Source organism: Nannobrachium achirus (genome assembly GCF_963921795.1).
Source record: "Nannobrachium achirus genome assembly, chromosome: 2".
NCBI classification, from domain to species: Eukaryota; Metazoa; Chordata; class Actinopteri; order Myctophiformes; family Myctophidae; genus Nannobrachium; species Nannobrachium achirus.
Window position 1 is genome coordinate 70,521,310 of NC_137811.1, and position 21,940 is coordinate 70,543,249.

At 41.0% G+C, this 21,940-nt stretch overlaps 1 protein-coding gene across 4 annotated transcripts; it reads left to right on the forward strand.

The window, feature by feature from the left end:
- The first annotated feature begins 479 nt into the window (after nucleotides 1-479).
- On the forward strand, nucleotides 480-19,824 carry khdc4 (KH domain containing 4, pre-mRNA splicing factor). 4 transcript variants are annotated; one of them, XR_013962519.1, is made up of 14 exons: nucleotides 480-624; nucleotides 2,982-3,177; nucleotides 4,019-4,162; nucleotides 5,004-5,083; nucleotides 6,085-6,137; nucleotides 7,647-7,846; nucleotides 8,789-9,000; nucleotides 9,911-9,971; nucleotides 10,399-10,456; nucleotides 11,536-11,741; nucleotides 12,655-12,804; nucleotides 15,505-15,586; nucleotides 17,261-17,364; nucleotides 18,743-18,780. XR_013962519.1 is itself a non-coding variant. In XM_080736927.1 (14 exons), exons 1-14 carry the CDS (start codon nucleotides 596-598, stop codon nucleotides 18,991-18,993), a joined length of 1,854 nt encoding a protein of 617 aa, XP_080593053.1. In that variant the 5' UTR covers nucleotides 480-595; the 3' UTR covers nucleotides 18,994-19,824. The 4 variants fall into 4 exon arrangements, 3 of the variants coding, with proteins under 3 accessions (XP_080593053.1, XP_080593054.1, XP_080593055.1); XM_080736927.1 differs by having other exon boundaries at nucleotides 15,477-15,586; nucleotides 18,743-19,824; XM_080736928.1 differs by having other exon boundaries at nucleotides 15,477-15,586; nucleotides 17,264-17,364; nucleotides 18,743-19,824.
- The last annotated feature ends 2,116 nt before the right edge of the window (nucleotides 19,825-21,940 follow it).

Here is a 21,940-nt window from a genome sequence, read left to right on the forward strand (position 1 = left end):
AAATTTTCACGCTTTCTGCCGGAAGTGAACACATTTGCCTTTTTTTGTTACATATTTCTCCCACTACAAGGGGAAATCAGTCACCCAGAGGCAGCACAGCAGTTACTGTTACAAAGTTACAGATACAATTCTGAGAAAGTAGGCCTACTGTTGTGTACCAAAAAAAACAAAAAAAAACATCATCAATACAGACTGCTACAGTTGTAGGCCTACACTTCTGCTCCCTCTACACACAACCAATGCAGGGTTTTTGGTTTTGCAATTTGTAGAAATGGTTTGAGATGGTTTGAAAACTTAGATTATATAGGCTACTGTCTACTGAAAATGTTTTTTTTTTTTAGGTTGAAAATGGTCAGAGCATCGCTCGCGCCCTAATCCTCCCAGCCTGCAGATGGCGCTCGCGGCAGTTTGACTATCCGGACGTAAAATGATAAATCTAACCGGAAGTTGTTTAGCATCAGATAAACAGCGGCTAGCAGGCTAGCAGCTAGCAGGGCGAAGTAGCAGCAACAGCATTCACCGAGCAGCGCTGTTTTCATGGTCATTTTGAACCTTATAATATCTGCTTCATATAGTTCTACATCGAGGAACATTGATGTCATTTGGTGGAACGCAGAACGGCGGGTGAGTGTTGAAACCATGGTTGAAACGGACACTGTTGTCAACATGCTAGTTGTGCTAGCTAGTAGCTAACTAGTCTGACGTTAGCATGCTATATTTACATGATTGTGTAACGTCTGGTAAAGTAAAATGTTGAAAATTAATTTCGTTTCATGTTTTATTGTACTCTATATGATGATTTGAGGGTCCCTTTGTTTGATGTAATGCCAAAACGAAAACCTGAGCTGTTCTGGGAAGACTATGGACAGAAGTTAGAGTGGTTACTGGTTGTTAAATTATGAAGTTTTTAATAAAACGAAATAGAGGTGTGCAACCTTTGTTTCTAGAGCCTGGAGTAGAAGACAGTCTCAGCTTTTCAAATAGTAGCTTGAGTGTTAAAGTTGGTTATTTGTTTGATCATTGTTTGTGTGAATTGTTTTTGTTAAATGACATGTAAAGTGTCCATATGGCATGGGCTTCCCTGGAAGCATGACACTTTAATAATAATAATAATAATAAAAAGGTAAACATGTGTAGGCTACTTAACGTGGCATGACAATTTGATTTTGTAACCTTAGCATGCTAAAAATCATGTCTAGGCTTTAGTTTGTAGATATGGCCCTGAAAATGACTGTCATTAATGTCATTATGATATCATGACAGACGACCTGTCATGTGAACCATGGCTAGTCTGCAGCTAGAACAATATTACAACATCCGTATATCTATCTATGTATACAATATAGATCGCTGTTTCTCCAAATTTCAAATATCAAGGTTACAGACTTGTATGGGTCAATTTAGACCTCCCTAAAGGAACCCACTGAGTCCCTGGAATCCACTTTGAGAACCACTGCTATAGACTATACATTAGAGACAGCATCCATTCAAACAGTAGACTATTACATTATGTACAATACATATTTATACAATAGACCACTGTTTCCCAAACAGTGGGTCGGGATCCATTTGTGAGTCACAGTCAGATGTTTATGGGTCGCTTTGTTTTTGTTTCCTAAATTTAGTTTTGTTTTAATTATTATTGCAAATATTTTCAATTAACATTCAATGTTTTTCCCCCAGTAATTACTTCAAAGTAAACAGCCACTGCAACAGACTATTAAATGTATAAATTAGACATAACATCCATTCAGAGCAGACAGTAGACTAGATTATATACATTAGACACCTCATCCATTCAGACAGACTATAATAACCGCAAGCAACCTATAGATGCTATAAATGACAGCCCATTCACGGAAACAGAACAGTTCTATCTGATTGTATGATGATAAACTCACCCATGTTAAACCTGTACGGACAGACAGCTTGGATTACCCTCTGTCTCTTTCAAGTCTTTGTTTTTTTTGTCTCAGGGCACCCTATAAATATTTTTTTAATCCGAGGCACCCCTAGTCCCCTACATTATAACTTTCACTCCCAGCACCTTATATTTATAGCATATCGTCGTTGTCGGGTTAAAACCTGGTATGTCCAAAAAACTGTTCGTTTTGTATTTATCATCTATTAAATGTACTAAACTAGTGAAAACAGCAGATCTACAAGCACAGCGTTGTGTGCTTGTAGATCGGCTGTTTTCACTAGTTTTGTGCGACGGTCTTGTATGATGAAGCAGGGCTTTGCTTTACCAAAAGACGCACACATTTGAAACTTGGAGATACGAGGTTTCTGCCCGACAGTGACAATATTTTGGTGATTATGTTGCGAGGAAAACATCGACATAATAGCCATTTTGGTTAGAACTGACTGAAAATAACGTTGTACTTCAAGTTTAAAATGATACTAAATATTTTTTCAAGTGTCCAAATAAATTCCAAATATTATCAAATTGTCTCGCGGCACCCCTGGACTGCCGTCACGGCACCCCAGGGTGCCCCGTCACCCACTTTGAAAACCCCTGCCGTAGAAGACATGCAAAAGACTGCACTCACTGAAAGTTGCTCATATAACATGACAACAGTGGATTCTTTTCAAACTTGTCTTGACAGAGACAAAGCATAACTCAAGCTATCTGTACATATTAATATTGGTGAGTTACTAATACAATCGGATAGGACTTTTCTGTTTCATGAATGGGCTTTCAATGGATGTTATTGCAACCTTAGATGCAGTTAGCATTTATAGCATCTAGGTTGCTTTCGGCTAAGGATACAGATTAGACACAGACATTCAGACATTAGACGCAACATGCATTCAGACAGTAGACTAATCCATTTGACATTGACACCACATCATCCATTCAGACAGTACTCTCTCTTTACATTAGGCACAACATCCATGCATTAGATTAGAGAATATGTGTTAATTGTCCCCGTCAGACTAATGCATTTCTCTGTAATGTCTTGCTTGTGTTCTCCTAGCCGCCGCAGTAAATGGGACCAGCCCGGTCCAGGGACGGGTGCTGCTGGGAAGGGGGAGGCGGAGGCGCCCACCGGGGCGCTGGATGCAGCCGCAGCCGTGGCAGCCAAGATCAACGCCATGCTGGTGGCCAAGGGGAAACTCAAACCCTCACAGATAGGAGCCCCCGGACACCCAGACAAGATCAGAAACCCTCTGGTAAACATTCAGTTTCATCACATAGAAACACATGACATATACTTATACTGTATTAATACAGTATATGCATACATTTACTGTATAATATATGTTAAACCAGTCACATTGGGGAAAAGAAATGCTTGTTTTCTTCGAGTTCACCACCCAGGGTTCTTGTAGACACTGTGATCATGTTGTTTGCTTTAGATATATACTGTAGATAGATAGATAGATTTTGTATTAAAGTGTCCTGCACCAAATGATGCCCAGCCCGCATGGGCTTACAAGAGACTCACAACATATACATAGAATTTACATACACCAAGATACACCACAAACAGAATACACAAAAATAAACATATTGATTCATTGTCCAAGCTGTGAGTTACAGATACGTTCTCAAGCGCAACTGCCACGCTTTTTCTATACATTTTGCCAAAACAAAAACTTCCTTATTGAACATACATAAACTTCAGGGGGACTGCCCATAAGTCCGAAGGTTCATTAGTCCGAAGGTTCATTAGTCCGATTTTAGTTAGGGTTACTGAGGTTAGGTTTAGAGTTAGGGTTAGAGTTAGGCATACCAATGCCATGGCACCAAATTCAGACCTCCAAAACACGTCTGGTTAAGGAATTTCTTAGATCATGGTGCAGTGGACAGTGAAAAACTAAATGAAATTCATCCTCCACAACTCCCATGTCACAAAGAACACACAAACGCTGCTCCTCAGGAATTCCACTATATACCTACCCACCTCAACTGCTTTAAATGCATTCTCTGTGTGTGTGGCAGCCATGATGGGTTGAATGTATTGATGTGGGGTTTGAACCTGTGATGATGATGTCTCTCTACTCTGTCCAGGTCCTAGGGGTTGATGTTGCTGCGGTCGGTAAGGCTCCGCCTCCAAACAAGGCCAAAGACGACCTGGTGGTGGCCGAGGTGGAGATCAACGATGTTCCTCTGACCTGCCGCAACCTTCTGACCCGAGGACAGACGCAGGACGAGGTCACACACTGCACAACACTCAGACACACTGCACAACACTCACACACACACTGCACAACACTCAGACACACACTGCACAACACTCACACACACACACACACACACACACACACACACACACACACACACACACACACACACACACACAGTACAACACTCACACAGTTTGAGCACAAAAGTGTCAGAACAGGACCTTTAAGCCTTATGTGTCGTGCGCCAAAAATAGCTGATCTACAAACTTGCGGCATGTCGCAGTTGTGGTGCATTCTGAGCTTGGATATCAGCTGTTTGTGGTGACGCTGTTGTCGCACAGAGCATAAATTAAGCATCACTGGAGGAGTGCAACAATTCATGTATGGAATAAAATGTTAGTTATGGAACGGAAACTGTATGTTTTTAGCGATCAATTCATGCAATTTGTTTAGCTTGTCTTTGTTCCGTATTCTAAAATGAAGTTATTTTTTGGACTTCTGGTGGGTGAACATTTTGAAATATTCACAGGTGGCTGTCTGGGTTAAAATAACTTGATTTGACAGCAATTTTATGGTTTAAATTAATAACAAAAAATAATTGCCAGATGAATTGATTGAAAATAATGATTAGCAGCCCTATATTGGTGAAATTATAGCGAAACGTTAATGGTGTCACTTAACACCAAGTAAATCACCACATTGACCATTAGCTTGCTATCGTAAGACAATTCATAGCATTATGAATCAAACGTTTCATATGCATCTGTTTTTATCTTGACCAATATCAGATGGGTGGTTATTTAAACTGAAATAGTTCTGATATTTATATATCCAGTTTCAGTAAAGTCTGCCTCTCTCTCTTTGTACAGATCAGTAAAGTGAGTGGTGCTGCTGTGTCCACCAGGGGGCGGTATATGGCAGCAGAGGAGAAGGGCAAAGCACTTTCAGGGTGAGTTCTTATGTTATGGCAGACCTGGGCATTGTGCCCGGGCCCTATGCGGCCCTTTGGTTCACTCTGACTGGCCCTTGTAGGGTTAATGGCAAATTGCAAAATAAAAACATTTTCTAATCTTACCTCATGCATGGACTAAAGCTGCATTTCTTTTATTGTGACATTTTTTATTCAAGTAAATATTATGGACACAATGGGTACATCAGTTTGTGATCATTGGATGGTCACAAGTCAAGATGACCTGCCTTACCTTACCCATCAAAAATGACTAAAGTGGCTAAAAAAAAAGAAAAGTCGATGCCGGGTTTAAAAAAGAAAATTGGACTGCTAAGTACCGTAATTGCCGGACTATAAGCCGCACCTGAATATAAGCCGCACCAACTAAATTTAGAATGAAAAACAAACGTGTACATGTATAAGCCGCACCGGACTATAAGCTGCAGGTGTGCTCATAGTCCGGCAATTACGGTATTTATTTCCTGAAGTCGGAGGTATAGCTGTGTGTTTAGTTTGCGGGGAGCACATCTTGTGGGGAGCACTGCCTTTTGGCCGGCCCTCCACAATATTTTCTGTTGTTCATGTGGCCCCATGGAAAAAAGAATTGCCCACCCCTGTGTTATGGTCTCATTATTACACCCGTACACCCACACAGCACAGCTACAGGGATACTGCATGTAGAACACATAACCTGCCCTACGGTTACTTTATGTTATTGTCATGTGAGCTTGTACATTTCCTATTTTCACTACATTAACCCATTAAGACTGGCAAAGGCTGATCGCCACAATATGTTATACCTTTAAAACTGGGAAAACATCTGTGACATTTTATATGTTATGCATATTTAGCAACATGAATTTCTTTAAGTTTCTGAATTAGGATATAGAAGGCATTTTAAAAATCGGCCCAGGTCTAAATGGTAAAGATTGTAGAATGCTTGCCTATATTCATATTGACATGCCAGAGTTCAAAGTGTTGAATGCTTTGTGTCTCCACAGGGACAGGCCTCTGTACCTGCATGTCCAGGGACAGACCAGACAACTAGTGGACAGTAAGTACCTCTCCTACATCTATCTGCACCAGCAGGCCTTGAATGAACGCCTTTATGAAGGCAAAGCAACCTCTAATAACACATGTTCTGTTAACACTCTGTGAACGCTTATTTTATTTACCAGTGCCAAATTAAAAGTAACCACATGAAACCCTAACCCTAACCCTAGCGTCCCTATTCTGGGGGCAAACAATCTGGAAAAATCCCCTGCAGATCTGCTATCTGAGATTTGGTGTAAAGGAAAACACTAGCTGAACTAGTATAGAGCCCTGAAGGACCCTGTTGAACTTTATATAGGGTTTAGTCTGATTAAGCCAGTGGTCTTCAACCTTTTCATGCCAAGGACCCCTTAGCTGAGAGAGAGATGAAGCAAGGACCCCCCAATACAATACAATACATATATTTTGTTGCAGGTTAAACCTTTTCATAGATATCATAGATACCTTCATAGACATTTTTGACAGCACTGTCATCAGTGCATGTTGGATTCATGTTAATGACATTTAACCACTTACTGTAATCCCCCAATACTTTGTAAGCCCGATCATTCACTTTGTACTTGGTCTGATATTTTTTCCCCTCCACACCAAACCTCTTTGCCGAAAATAGCTGATCTACAAGCTCACAAGAACTCGCAGACAGTCGCAGCGCGAGGCGTTGTGAGCTTGTACTTCTGCTATTTTCGGTTAATGTCCTCAGAATAGGGATGCTAGGGTTCAATTGGTTAATGTAAAGACAAAGTTCATATCACACAAATATTTGGTGGCTCCCCTGTAGTAGCTCTGAGAACCCCCTAAGTCCTATGTCATACTTTAAATACATTTAATACAAGTATTGAAAATGTACGAGCTTTCCTCCCCCAAAAACACAGCCAATCGTGCTTGTATGGCTGCTCAGCCTGTGGTGGATTCACACTCCTAGAAAATGTGTGTTTACCCCTGCACCTCCCGAGCTTCTATCTTTCTATATTTTGTTTTATGACTGTATATAATTTATTTCGCACATTTATTGTTATTCATGTATATTTTTAATGACGTTGGTTTGATTTAATTCAGGGGTCTTCAACGTTTTCAGGCCAAGGACCCCTTAGTTGAGAGAGAGATGAAGCAGGGACCCCACAACCTTTTCATAGATTCCATATAGTTTCATTGTTTGACAGCACAATCATTTTGGATTCATGTTTTCAGATATGTATTTAACCACTTGAAACGTCAATATTTAACTTGACATTTCGCTCTGTACTTAGTATGCTCTTTTTCCCCTCTACACCAAACCTTTTTTCCGAGAATAGCCGATCTACAAGCTCACAACGCCTCGCAGTGTGAGGCTTGTAGATCTGCTATTTTTGGCTACAGTTCTCAGAATATTGACACTAAGTTGTTAATATAAAAAGGATTGGAAGATTTGGAGGACCCCTTGTAGTAACTCTGAGGACCCCCTGTTGAAGACCCCTGATTTAAATCTTTGTTATATCTTATTATTATCTCTTTCGTTTCCTCCTCCCTGCAGAAGCGGTGAACAGAATCAAGGAGATCATCACCAACGGGGTGGTGAAGGCGGCCACCGCTCCGTTCTGTCACAGTGGAGGAGGTGGAGGAGGCATGGGGTCCTCCGTCCAGCAGCACGGCGCTCCTCCCCACAGCTCCTCCATGCCTCCGCTCTCCTCCATGCCTCCCATCTCACACCATAAACCACACCTCCACTCTGGAGTGAGGACCTGTCTGTGCTCATGTTTAGAATTAGCATGGTTTATTCTTTTATTTTTTTAAAGATTTGTTTTGGGGCTTTTATGCCTTTATTGATAGGACAGTAGACTGACAGGAAATGGGGGGGAGAGATGGGGAGTGACAACGCAGCAAAGGTCATCGGGATCGGCCCCAGCATGGTTTAAAGCACTTACAATGCGTAACTTTAATGTCCTACCTGGGATTCGAACCTGTGTCCCCCACATGTCGAAATCTGGTGCTGTAATAGAGAGCACGTTTTGGAAAGGCCAGTTGTTTCCATTTGAGTTGCATGCAAAACCTCTTGTTAACCAGTAGGTGCTACCCGTCCATGATATGCAATCTTATATACAGTATCCAAAGTTTGGGGGATCCCAATATCCCACATGTTGACCCAAATGAAATGATGTTAATTATCCACAAATATGATTTTTTTATGAATATTATTATTTCTTTAGTTTAGTTTTCAAAAGGTGTTTTTATGGTTTGGCTCTGCTGTAGGATACCCGTTTCTAAGACGGTCACTGTGTGTGTGTGTGTGTGTGTGTGTGTGTGTGTCGATGTCAGTGTGTCAGGAATATAAAGGTTTATTAGATTAATGTGAAAAGATTGATTGATTGATTGAAGACTTTATTAGAAGTTTGCATAGGAAAAGGTACAGTTTCATGACGGTACAGTTCACTGGTACAAGGTCTACTAAAAGGAGATCCATGAAAAGACTAAGCTTATTTCCACAGGAAACCATTTAAGTATCTCATATAACATTGAATTAAAGATCCATTGTAAATTATATTCAGCAATGCGGCTTTGTCTCAAAATCTCTAGATTGAACATCTAAATTACTCACTCCAAATGTGTCTGCTGCATAATGGAATGTGTTTTTTATGAACACTGGATAGAACGTGTGTGTGTTCTGTGTGTTGTCAGATGCATTACGTCCAGGACAAGCTGTTTGTGGGTTTGGAACACGCCATCCCAGGCTTCGTGGTGAAGGAGCGCGTGGAGGGACCAGGCTGCTCCTACCTGCAGCACATCCAGGCTGAGACCGGAGCCAAGGTCTTCCTGAGGGGGAGAGGTTCTGGATGTCTGGAGCCAACCTCTGGACGAGAGGCATTCGAGCCCATGTACATCTATATCAGGTGTGTATTCAACACATGTACATCTATATCAGGTGTGTATTGAACACATGTACATCTATATCAGGTGTGTATTGAACACATGTACATCTATATCAGGTGTGTATTCAACACATGTACATCTATATCAGGTGTGTATTGAACACATGTACATCTATATCAGGTGTGTATTGAACACATGTACATCTATATCAGGTGTGTATTGAACACATGTACATCTATATCAGGTGTGTATTGAACACATGTACATCTATATCAGGTGTGTATTGAACACATGTACATCTATATCAGGTGTGTATTGAACACATGTACTGTACATATATAAGTTACTTTTAATAAAAACTATAACCTTTATTTTTTGGACAACTTCTCTAAAAACACTATTGAACTCCTACCCTCCCACACTTGTGCCAAAACGAGGTAGGCACTGGAAATATATTTATGTATGTATTATAACTGCCATTTGTGACAACTTGTTCTTGCATTCCAAAATATCCTCAAGCGCTAGCAAGTTTTCATATGTTCAGTCCAGCAGTCATTTCAGGTCCGGCCCGTCGCTGACAGAGAATGTTGTCTGTCTGAAGCTTGTGAAAAAGTGATATATTGACCAAACACGTTTTCTGCAGGAACTTTCAACGGAATATGAAACTAGAGGACAATATCTGACTCCAAGTCTTAGGAATTAATTATTGGGTTGATTACACAAGTAGTGCGGATGCTTAGTGCTGCGGAGATCACTCTGCTAACCGCGGGGGCATAAGACTGATCTATGGCTGTGTATATGGAATATTAAACAAAGTCTCATATGTAAGATCAGTAGATCACAGATATTCTAAGGCTAGTTAATCTTAAGGATTATTTTAATACATGTTCCCCCGCCCCCCCCCCCCCCCCCCCCCCCGCCCCCCCACAGTCATCCTAAACCAGAAGGACTGGCAGCAGCTAAGACGCTGTGTGAGAACCTGCTACAGACGGTGAGGCTCTCTCTCTCTCTCTCTCTTTAACTCACACACACATTCAAACTAGGAGATGATTCAGAGAGATACTTTAAAAAATGCAAATCATGTATAAACTGTCCCCAGTTATCACTGTGACAGACATTCATTACAGGTACTCTGCTGGGTAAAGAACCAGACGTCAACCACATTTGGAGCTACATTGACTTAATTATATTTGAACAGCTAGTCACTACACTCACTCAGCTCTGCTACTGTCTGTCTCTCCTGCACTGTCTGCACTGCCAAATACATGTTAAGGTAGCAGCTGAAACTAAAAGTCCTTTGACCGAAGCCTCTTATTCCACCCACAAAACTCCGCTAAACAAACGTGAATACACTCTTTCATTTGACATTTGTTGTTTCAATGAAGTTTCAAGTTTGATTTTAAATGTGATCTGTCCAGGTCCATGCAGATTATTCACGCTTCCTCAGTCAGATGAGTCCAATGATGCCACCGCAAGGTACGAACACAGCTCTCTCTAGTCTAGTATGTGTCTGTGATCTGGGTCTCGCTTGTATCTGGTGATGTCTCTTCTCTCTCCTGTCTGATCTCTCTCCAGTCCAGAGATTCTCAATCTTTAATTTCAAGGACCTCCAGAACTTTGATAATGTACACAAACGGACCCATAAGATTTAGAGAGCTGTAAGGGTCCATTCAAAACACCCTCAAGGAACCACAACTTTGAGAACTATTGCTCTGGACTGGTCTACTTAAATAAACGTATGGAAAATGTATTTAAGACCGGGTTTTTCCTGACTCGGAAAGAATGAGCCTTTGGAAGGTGGTTATGCATTGCAACAGTAAAGGCAAATCTATGCAGTTTCCTATTATTTCTAACCATTTGATGAACAATAATGTTATGCTTTAGAATATAAAACACCAATTAAATAGATTGTAATTAGAAGTGGCTGGTGTTTGGCTACAATGATATTGTTTGATTCAAAGTCAAAAGGCAAATAACAGCCTGTTTTTACTGGGTGACCAAGCGTCGCTTTGGGATGGCTGCCTAAAACCTCTTTGGGGGGTGGCAAAATCCTCTATGCAGGAAAAACCCTGGGTGCGCTCTTGACACAAATTGGGAGAGTGCCATGTCGAATAGTTGACCTTCTCATAATAAGCGCCTTACAGATCAATCTAAAATAATTAGAATATTGTGTAAAAGTAAATCTTCTGGAAACTTTCATATATTTTTTGAAACTTTCAGCTATTCTAGATACATTGTACACTCAGTGAATTTAACAGTGAATTATTCCAAACCTTTTTGTAAAAGATCAGATTTTATATGGCATACAGCTCATGAATATCAAACGTCCATATTTCAAAATATTACAATATGAGTAGTTTGAAGTCCAGTGGGAAGTTTCCGCAGTCAGTTATGATTTGGGGTGCTAGGGCATTTGCAATGTTTTTTTTTTTTTACACAATATTCTATTTTTTTAGATGGATCTGTAAGCCTGATGAACATGTTGTGATCTTGTAGTGGTTAATGGGACCTGTGAGAGGGCAACCTTTCACCGTCTCCCTCGTCTTCCTCCTCAGGGTTCATGCAGCCCCCGGTGTTAAACGGGATGCCCCCCCAGCCTCCCTACTACCCCCCTGCTGGCTACCAGCCAGGCTTCCCCATGCCCCCTCCTCCCCCTGCACAACCCCAACCTGCCCCCCCTCCCCCCTACTCTGTCCCCCCTCCCCTCCCTCCCCAGTACCCCCTCCCAGTCCCCCCTCTCCCCGCCGCTGCCCTGCCACAGGTAAGACTGCTTGTTTTACTGTTATAAAACCTCTTCTCTCCATATTCGAACTTTTTGTGTTTTTTCGTAAATTCCCTATGTCCTACTTGATCATACTACAGTGTCACACAAAAGCATCAAAAGTAGAAGAGCCACAAGCTCGAAACGCAAGGTGAAGCGACACGTTTGGAGCTTGTAGATTTGCTACTTTTTTTGAAGCGGTGAAAGCCGCTTCCAAGGAGTGGCTTTGTGTGTATCGTGCGTCCAGACTTGAGGATTAGTCAAGCTTCACATGACAATTTGGCCCTCCAGATAAAATCATTCATTCATTCAGAATTCATAAAATATAGAACTAAAGCACATAGAAAGTAGAATGTATAGATCTAGAACACAGAATGTATAGATCTAGAACACAGATTTCATAGCTCTAGAACACATAGAATAAAAGTTCACCGCTTCACTTCGAACCGAGGTTTGATTTTATTTGAATCCTGAAAAGTAACAGTTTTGGACATATGAGGTTTCCACTTGACAGAGGAGATATGTGTATGTTACGGCTTGTCCAAATGCTATTTTATATACTGTACTTAGTGATTTGATTCAGAACAAAATACATCCAGTTTGAGTACATTTTAGAAATGGAGCATGAACCGTTTTGAGCTTACATTTAATTCAGTTAATTATTTTCTTTTAAATAAAGTACCATATTTTTTAAAGCTGCAATTCAGAACTCATTTTAATGAATAAAACATTTAATCTGTATGGAAGAGTATGTCGGTACAGTATAACCAGTAAGACACCTAAGGGCAAAACGGGCGAGGTCGCGCAGGACGGAATTCACACAGGACAAAATGCATTTGCAAGTGTGATTCGAGTTGCGTTTGGTTGTTTAAGTTGGACAAAATATTTCCCCAAATTTCCTCTCTCTCGTCAGACTCTTCCTCCGCCCGTTCCGTTCCCTCCGTCCGCTCCTGTGCTCCAGGCACCGCCCAAAGCTCCGCCCCCAACAGCTCTAGCCACTCAGAAGAGACGCTTCAAAGAGGAAGTTGACGACGAGAAGGACAGTGGACTGCTGGGATATCAGGTGATCATCAGCGTCTGACCTCAGATCAGATCTGACCCTTTTCTCACTGTCTATTTGTTAAGAGTTGACTTGCATAACGGTACATATTAGTACACACTCTGCTTCGCTTAAAGTTGCTCTTCACCTGTTGTCAACCTTATTATATTCATAGAATTGGTCCTCTCTAAAGGCCCTTTCCCTCTGGGCTAACTATAAAAAATATCGTTTTCAATTGAAGTGGATGGTAGCGTCCACACCACAACGATAAAGCCGTCATAATTGATGTGAACGCCGACATATCGTTATCTTTTATCGTCCGGTGGGAATGACGCTTAATGCTCATATGATTGCATAATGTCCGTCTACTCATTCTGCCTCTCATTGGTGTGCTGTTGACTGTTTCATAAACCTGCCTAACAGTGACATCGTCGATGAAGATTCTAAGCCAATAGAAAGCACAGCCTTTCTCTCCCTGGAAAGTTAGCAGGGCCAAAATAGAAGCTGTTGTTCTTGCATTAACTAAATAATATGTTTGAAATATTGCTTGAAAGGATGAAATCTGCCTACCTAGGCAGGATTCCACAGCCCCCCTCTCAGACACAGAGTGAGTAAATGGAAATGGTGCCATTTTATTACGAGCATTGGTGAGGACCAATTCAATGAAGAAAATGGTTGAAGTTATCCTTTAAGCAAGCAATTAGCCAGTAGCTATGCCCCTCCCAAAAAGCTTTTGTCCAATGCTAGCTTAGAATAACTTCCTGCTTGCCAAGGTTTGCCTTGGCAACAGCCTTGGCAAGCTGCCGGTTGCGGGGCATAGCTACTGGCTAATTAGTTAATGTGTTAGTTGGTTATTTACTTTGGTATGTTTCCTGCGTTTCCTGCTCCTTTTCATTCTGTTAATACGATCCCTGAAAAGTTTGTAAAAATGTGTAATACTTTTGTAACTTTAATCATTTGATAAGCTAAGAAATGTAACTGGTAATGGTGTGTAGATGGATTTTAAAAGGCTAATCTCTGATTTAGAAAGAAACTCTTCATATTGTTCTTTCCTGCACTTTCCCCTCCTCCACCTCCTCTCCTATTGGTCTACAGTTAAACCCTGTGTCACTCTTCCTCCAATAGAGACGTAGATGTTGTAGACTTGGTTACCAAGGTTGCACTACAATCTGGACGTTTTCAGGAACTAATCTTAATTACTTTGATAAGTTGATGTTGTGGTGTTATCAAGCATTATTAGGCTGGTATATGCAGTGCATAATTACTTTAATAAGTGGATCTTGTGGTGTTATCAAGCATTATTAGGCTGGTATATTCAGTGCATAATTACTTTAATAAGTGGATCTTGTGGTGTTATCAAGCATTATTAGGCTGGTATATTCAGTGCATAATTACTTTAATAAGTGGATCTTGTGGTGTTATCAAGCATTATTAGGCTGGTATATTCAGTGCATAATTACTTTAATAAGTGGATCTTGTGGTGTTATCAAGCATTATTAGGCTGGTATATTCAGTGCATAATTACTTAAGTAAGTGGATCTTGTGGTGTTATCAAGCATTATTAGGCTGGTATATGCAGTGCATAATTACTTTAATAAGTGGATCTTGTGGTGTTATCAAGCATTATTAGGCTGGTATATTCAGTGCATAATTACTTAAATAAGTGGATCTTGTGGTGTTATCAAGCATTATTAGGCTGGTATATTCAATGCATAATTACTTTAATAAGTTGATGTTGTGGTGTTATCAAGCATTATTAGGCTGGTATATTCAGTGCATAATTACTTTAATAAGTTGATGTTGTGGTGTTATCAAGCATTATTAGGCTGGTATATTCAGTGCATAATTACTTTAATAAGTTGATGTTGTGGTGTTATCAAGCATTATTAGGCTGGTATATTCAGTGCATAATTACTTTAATAAGTTGATGTTGTGGTGTTATCAAGCATTATTAGGCTGGTATATTCAGTGCATAATTACTTTAATAAGTGGATGTTGTGGTGTTTTCAAAAACATTAGGTTGGTATATTCAGTGCAACATTACTTTAGGGCATTAACGAAAAAGTCGACAAGTCGACTCAGTCGATTTCATTACACAAGTCGACTCCCACCAGAGAAAGTCTAAGTTGAAAAAAAAAAGAAAAATCTATAGTGAAAATGTGAGGCGTTGTGAGCATGTAGATCTGCTATTTTCACAATTTCTGCCTCTATATTTGACAGTTTGGACAATGTTTAATTTGTCATTTTAGAGGTGTTAAAAAGTCCTTAAATTGTCAATTTAGAAATGTGCAGATACCCTCTATACACTTTAAACTGTATGTTGGTTTGTTTACAGTTGAGTGAGAAAACAATGTTTCACATTAAGTTAATCATCTGGGGACCCCCCAAAATAATTGGGGGGTCGTGTGTGATGTGATGACGTCATCAAACGATAAAGTCGACTTCAACTCAACTTTTTACTGAGTCGAGTAGCCTTGCAAAAATCACAAGTTGTTAATGCCCTAAAGTGGATATTGTGTTATCAAGCATTAGGCTGGTATATTCAGTTGTGGTGTTATCAAACATTAGGTTGGTATATTCAGTGCATAATTACTTTAATAAGTGGATCTTGTGTTATCAAAGTTCATTAGGTTGGTATATTCAGTGTGTAGATAGTGTTGTGTGCTAATCCTGCCTGTGTGTCTTTCTGCTCATAGCATGGACCCATTCATATGACTCATTTAGGTGCAGGCTTCCCCGTGGACAGCCCTGAGCCCTCAGGACCCCCTGCACAGAGTTCCTCTGGCACAGCGAGTGAGAGGGACAGGTCAGTTCACAACGATGTTATCATTATAATAGCAACCACAACACACAGGAGGCAATCTACTATTTAATCACTTTCGTTAATCATTTCTATAGTATGCCGGTGTCTGTGCAAGTAACGTGCAATGCATACAATGCCATTGCTGTCAAGACCGGCAGAACAATGAATTTGATGAAACAAATGGTTATGGTTATGAATGGTTAACATTAGTTTTTAGTTTTTCCGTAATAAAGTTGGTTCCTTTTTTTTTTTTACGTAAAGCGACTTTGGGTACTTAGAAAAGTGTTCTATAAATCTGATTATTATTTCAAGTGTAATCTAATGATCTTTTTCTTCAAATGGATTTCCAAAAACAAAACCGGACCTTTATCAAAGTCAAGGTAACAGGGTTCCCACGGTCATGAAATTCCTGGAAATATTTTGAAATAAGAAAAATATTTTTCCAGTAGGCTACTGGAAAAGTTTTGGAATTTTTGGAGTTTTGGAAAAAATAGCTATGCATTGTCTTTGGTTATTGATTTTGTTAACTCATTGAGTGCCAATCCCGAACTAGTTCGGCTTTATTAGCGTATCGCAGTGTGCCGATCCCGAACAAGTTCGGCTTTTAAAAAAAAAAAAAAAAAAAAAAAATTTGGGAAAATTTTTTTTTTGAATTTTTTTTTTTTTTTTTTTGGACCCCATCAAATCTGGTGAACATGATTTCAATCGCGATTTAGCATGTTCCACCCCCATACAACCCCATCTAACATACAGGGCAGCCATGTTTGTTTACATAACATGTAAAACATAATGGCGATTATCTCAAGAATGCCTGAACGGATTTCCAATCGGATTTTTTTGTTTGAAAGCTGTGAACAAACTGCACAAATCCACTCCAATGCAATCCAGGATTGCATTGGATTTTTTAGAGCTCATTCTTCTCTGTTTTTTTCCCATGCATGAGGTGTGCAAGGTTTAATCATGGCTAAGTTGACGAAAATAAGGCTTCTAAAATGCTTGGTAGCCAATAGCTAACTTCAAGCTAACTTCATCCTCTTCCTGTACATGCACAAAGGAAAGTGTTCAGGCAAGTCATGGCTGCAGGGCTTCTGCATATACCTGCATATACCAGCATATCTCTATGGGATTTTCTCTGGTCACTGGGCGCCCTCTAGTGGTGAAAGGGGTGGCACTCAAAGAGTTAACACCTCTGAAATGACAAATTAAACATGGGCCAAATTGTCAAATATTAGAGGCAGAAATTGTGAAAATAGCATATCTACTGCGAGGCGTTGTGAGCATGTAGATCTGCTATTTTCACAATAGAACCGTGTTATACAAAATTCCTCAACTCTTAGTGCTCATCAGGGTGCCGGGGTCCCCAGTTAAAACATGATTATTTCGGGGGTCACGGCCTGAAAAGGTTGAGAACCACTGGCATACACTACCTGTCTTGGGGAATTGCGCATAGGAGTAAGCGACTTGTTATTGAGCTGAATTATTGTGATATAGTCCTGGAAATCGGGTTAAATATTCTGGAAAAGTCTTGGAAAAGTTTTGGAAATGAATTTGTAAAAATGTGTGGTAACCCTGAGGTAATGTTTTCAACCATCTCCCTGTCTGTCTGTCTCTCTCTCTCTCTCTCTCTCTTCTCTCTCTCTCTCTCTCTCTCTCCCCCTCCCTCCCTCCTGCTCCCAGTAGGCAGATGATGCACCCGCCCATCCCTGTGAGTGGAGGAGGAGGAGGAGTGAGACCCAAGATGGAGGACAGGAGGGTGCTGCCCGCTGGGTGCTGCCCTCTGGGTAAGGGCCTCATGTCACGGCCTTGTCTGACCCTCTGACCTCAAACCACCCCAGACCCCAGAGCTCCTAGAATCAGTCCGCTTAACCCATTTAGAACGGGTGTATCATTATTTTATGCTTTAACTATTGAAAAATAGCAGATATACAAGCTCACAGCGCGGCACCGAGTGCCGCGCTGCGAGCTTGCAGATCTGCTATTTTTGAAAAATCATGAAAATTTGAATTTTGACCCGATTCTATAAGTGTCTTTGAATCCTTCTAAGATTTTTTGAAAAACCCTATGTTTCTATGTCAGCAATCTGGCTATAGCCATCGTCAAAGAAAAGGTCCTTTTCACTTTACTGGAGCTCAGTTAGTCTGTTCTTGAGAGACTACTATGTCAGTGGTTCTCAAACCTTTTCATGTGAAGGACCCCCAAAATGATATTTATTTGGCCACGGACCCCCATCTCAAAATATTTAGTTCCAGGGACCCCCCCAGAAGCAAAATTTGAGTTACAAATGTTTGCTTTAAAAATTCATATATTCAAAGATTTGCACACATTTTCACGACTTTTTCAAAAATAGCAGATCTACAAGCTCGCAGCGTGGCACACGGTGCCGCGCTGTGAGTTTGTATATCTGCTATTTTTCTATAGCTAAAGCATTAAATAATTCTAGGCCTAAATAGGTTAAGTCATACCATACTAAAGAGGTAAAATATAAAGTCGTAGCATACACAATGAATAACATAAAAGGCAAAAAATAAAGCTAATCATAAAATGCATTAAAAAAGATAGGTAAACAAAATAGGTAAAAAAAAAAGTCACACTAGCATTACTCATTGTTCTGCTATTCTGGTTAAATCAAAAAAAAAAACAGGACAAAAATAGGACCGTGAGTGACTTTGGTTTCCGTCGGACCCCCTCCTCCCCCCTCCTCCCCTCCCCTCCCCTACCGTCCTCTCTGATGACATCATCAGTGTGGAGTGTCTGTGATTGGTGCATTCTGTCCTCACTAACCGCGCGCTCTCCTGTTCTTGTGTTTTTCTCTTTCTTCTGTGTTTTCTCCTCTCTTCCATGTCTCTGTGTGGGGTCCATGGGACCGACGCTGGCCGGCTGGGGTGTGCCCGTGTGATGCCATCCTGCCTCTCCCATTGGACGCCCCCCCCACCTACCGACCAATGGCTGCTCTCCTTTGACATTTTTAATTAACGCTTGAATGTTGTTGAATCATTAACGGAACCCGTTTCTCCCACCACTGCCATGCTATGCTCTGTTCTCCTTTCTTTTGTTGTTGTTGTCTGTTTCTTTTTGTCTCCCCCATTCTCTCTCTCTGTCTATCTCTCTCTATGTCTATCTCTCTTTCTGTCTCTCTCTCTTTCTCTCTCCATCTCTCAGAGCCCTCGGCGAAGCGGTTGAAGGCCGGCCTGGTGGCGTACAGCGGAGACTCGTCCGACGAGGAGGAGGATCATCCCTTGGGGGCGGTGGGGGGGTCAGGTAACCCGCCCCGGCTGGGGGGGCTCAAAATCCCCGCTCCTCCTCCTCCCCCCCCAGGCTACCGCTGCCCCCCGCCGCCCCCACCGCACCCCCGCCCCAAAACACACACCCCCCAGCAGCAGCCGCCCATGCCTTTCTGGATGGCACCCTGATTATGACCGGAATGAACCAAACCCCCCGTGACATTTAGGGCAGTGGTTCTCAACCTGTGGGATGGGGGGTCCCCCCAGGGGGGTCCCCAAATTATTTTGGGGGGTCCCCAGATGATCAACTTAATGTGCAACACCGTTTTCTCTCTCAACAGTAAACAAACCAACAAAGTTTAAATGTATAGCACATTTCTAAAGTGACAATTTAAGGACGTTTTGATACCTCTGAAATGACAAATGAAATTGTTGGCCAAATTGTCAAATATTAGACGCAGAAATGGCTGATCTACATGCTCACATGATCTACATGCTCACATGATCTACATGCTCACAACGGCTCGCAACGCGAGGCGTTGTGAGCATGTAGATCGGCTATTTTCACAATAGAACCATGTTACACAAAATGTAACGCCTCAACTCTTAGTGCTCGTCAGGGTGGGGGGGGGGGGGGGGGGGTAGGGGGGGTCCCCAGTTAAAATATGATTATTTTGGGGGTCGCGGTCTGAAAAGGTTGAGAACCACTGATTTAGGGGGTTAGAAGTGGAAATGGTCTCAACACGTGTCAGTATTCTCAACGCACATTTGCGAACCTCCGTACATTTTTTAAAGCTGGTTTCAGTTTAGATGAATGATGAACCTTGCCAGATAAAGGAGGCGCAAAACAAACAAAAAGGAAATAAAATAATCTAACATGATGTTGTACATCTGTTCTTTCCCTTCTTTAGAACCTCTCGTTTCATTAACTGTCATGTAGTCTTTTGTACAGAGCAGATTGGACTTCTATGTAGAAGACTGACTTTTGTGAAATAAACGTAACTTATTGCTGCATTTTAATCCCTGGCATGGTCTGTTTTTTTTGTCTGCATTAATTGTTCATATGATTCAAATTTATAATTTAATTTTACTTTCTTTTTTTTATGAAGCATTGTGCGTCATATATTTGTATTTCATTGATATTTTCTGAATATTCCATGTTTGTTCATGGGTGAACCAGCCTGCCTTGACTGAGGGGATCCTAATGCCAGGAGACCATCCCTCCACCTGGAGCTCGGTCTGCCCGGTTGGCCTCCTCCCAGCTGGGCAGCTCTGCAATACAACTCTGCTTTCTGCACAATGTATACCAGTGGTTCTGCTTTCTGCACAATGTATACCAGTGGTTCTGCTTTCTGCACAATGTATACCAGTGGTTCTGCTTTCAGAACAATGTAGACCAGTGGTTCTGCTTTCTGCACAATGTATACCAGTGGTTCTGCTTTCAGAACAATGTAGACCAGTGGTTCTGCTTTCAGAACAATGTATACCAGTGGTTCTGCTTTCTGCACAATGTATACCAGTGGTTCTGCTTTCAGAACAATGTAGACCAGTGGTTCTGCTTTCAGAACAATGTAGACCAGTGGTTCTGCTTTCAGAACAATGTATACCAGTGGTTCTGCTTTCAGAACAATGTATACCAGTGGTTCTGCTTTCAGAACAATGTATACCAGTGGTTCTGCTTTCAGAACAATGTATACCAGTGGTTCTGCTTTCAGAACAATGTAGACCAGTGGTTCTGCTTTCAGAACAATGTAGACCAGTGGTTCTGCTTTCAGAACAATGTAGACCAGTGGTTCTGCTTTCAGAACAATGTAGACCAGTGGTTCTGCTTTCAGAACAATGTAGACCAGTGGTTCTGCTTTCAGAACAATGTAGACCAGTGGTTCTGCTTTCAGAACAATGTATACCAGTGGTTCTGCTTTCAGAACAATGTAGACCAGTGGTTCTGCTTTCAGAACAATGTATACCAGTGGTTCTGCTTTCTGCACAATGTATACCAGTGGTTCTGCTTTCAGAACAATGTAGACCAGTGGTTCCCAAACGTTTTTAGATATGTGACTCACGAATAAGTATTACCAAAAAAAGGCAGTATAAAGCAGGCTTGAAATTTTGTTATTTTGGGGCAAGGCCACTTGGCCTTTAGTGTTGTAAAAATATTTAGGGCACAAGGCCATCAAATACATCTTAGTCCATTGAAATAATTAATTTAATTTAAGGGTTAAGGATTATTTTATATGTAGACTATTAGCAGTGAAATCAATATTTACAATGTGATTCATGCTCAGCCCTGCACCAATCAAAGGCACTGGATTGGTTTAAAGATGGGGACTTGGGTGAGTTATGAATTCAGATTCTCAACAAAAGGCAATGGTGTCTACATCAGAGAGAGACAGGAGAAAGTGGTACAGTCAGCTGGGGAATTAAAGGGATCCCTGTCTTACTCTTAATGCATTACCAGTAAGACTCCCTAATCGGGAGAGCAGCGTGATTTTAGGGCAAAATGTGTTCAAAAATGTGTTCAAAAAATCGGCCTGATGGTGGCGCTATATGGGACAGATCCATGTTGATGAGATGAGTGTTGACTACCGATTTGCGTGATTTTAGGGCAAAATCTGTAGGAGCAGTGTCGAAAAATGTTTGAAAAGAATAATCGGCCTCAAGGTGGCGCTAAATGGGACAGATCCATGTTGATGACATGAGTGTAGAGCAAGTGTGTACCGATTTGCGTGATTTTAGGGCAAAATGTGTAAGAGCAGTGTCCAAAAATGTGTTTGAAGAAATCGGCCTGATGACCAATATATTTTAAATATACTTCTAATAGCTAATCTTTCACTCAATAGGGAAAATGCCTGTCACAAGTTGATGTCATAAAACCATGTGTGGTCTATCCCTATGAAATTTATGGCATGCATGTGAAAATAAAAAACAAATGTAATACTTCCTATGGTTAATATGAGCATCAAATCAATATTTCAAGTGTGTGTGTGTGTGTTTGTTTTATTTTATTTTACATTGTAGTTATAGAGGACAATTATAATGTATTAAGGCATATTTGTCGTATTAGCCAGGGATCCTTTTAAGGTATGGCCTCAGGGCATGCTATTTTTTTGAGGGGCACAAGGCCAAACTGAGGGGC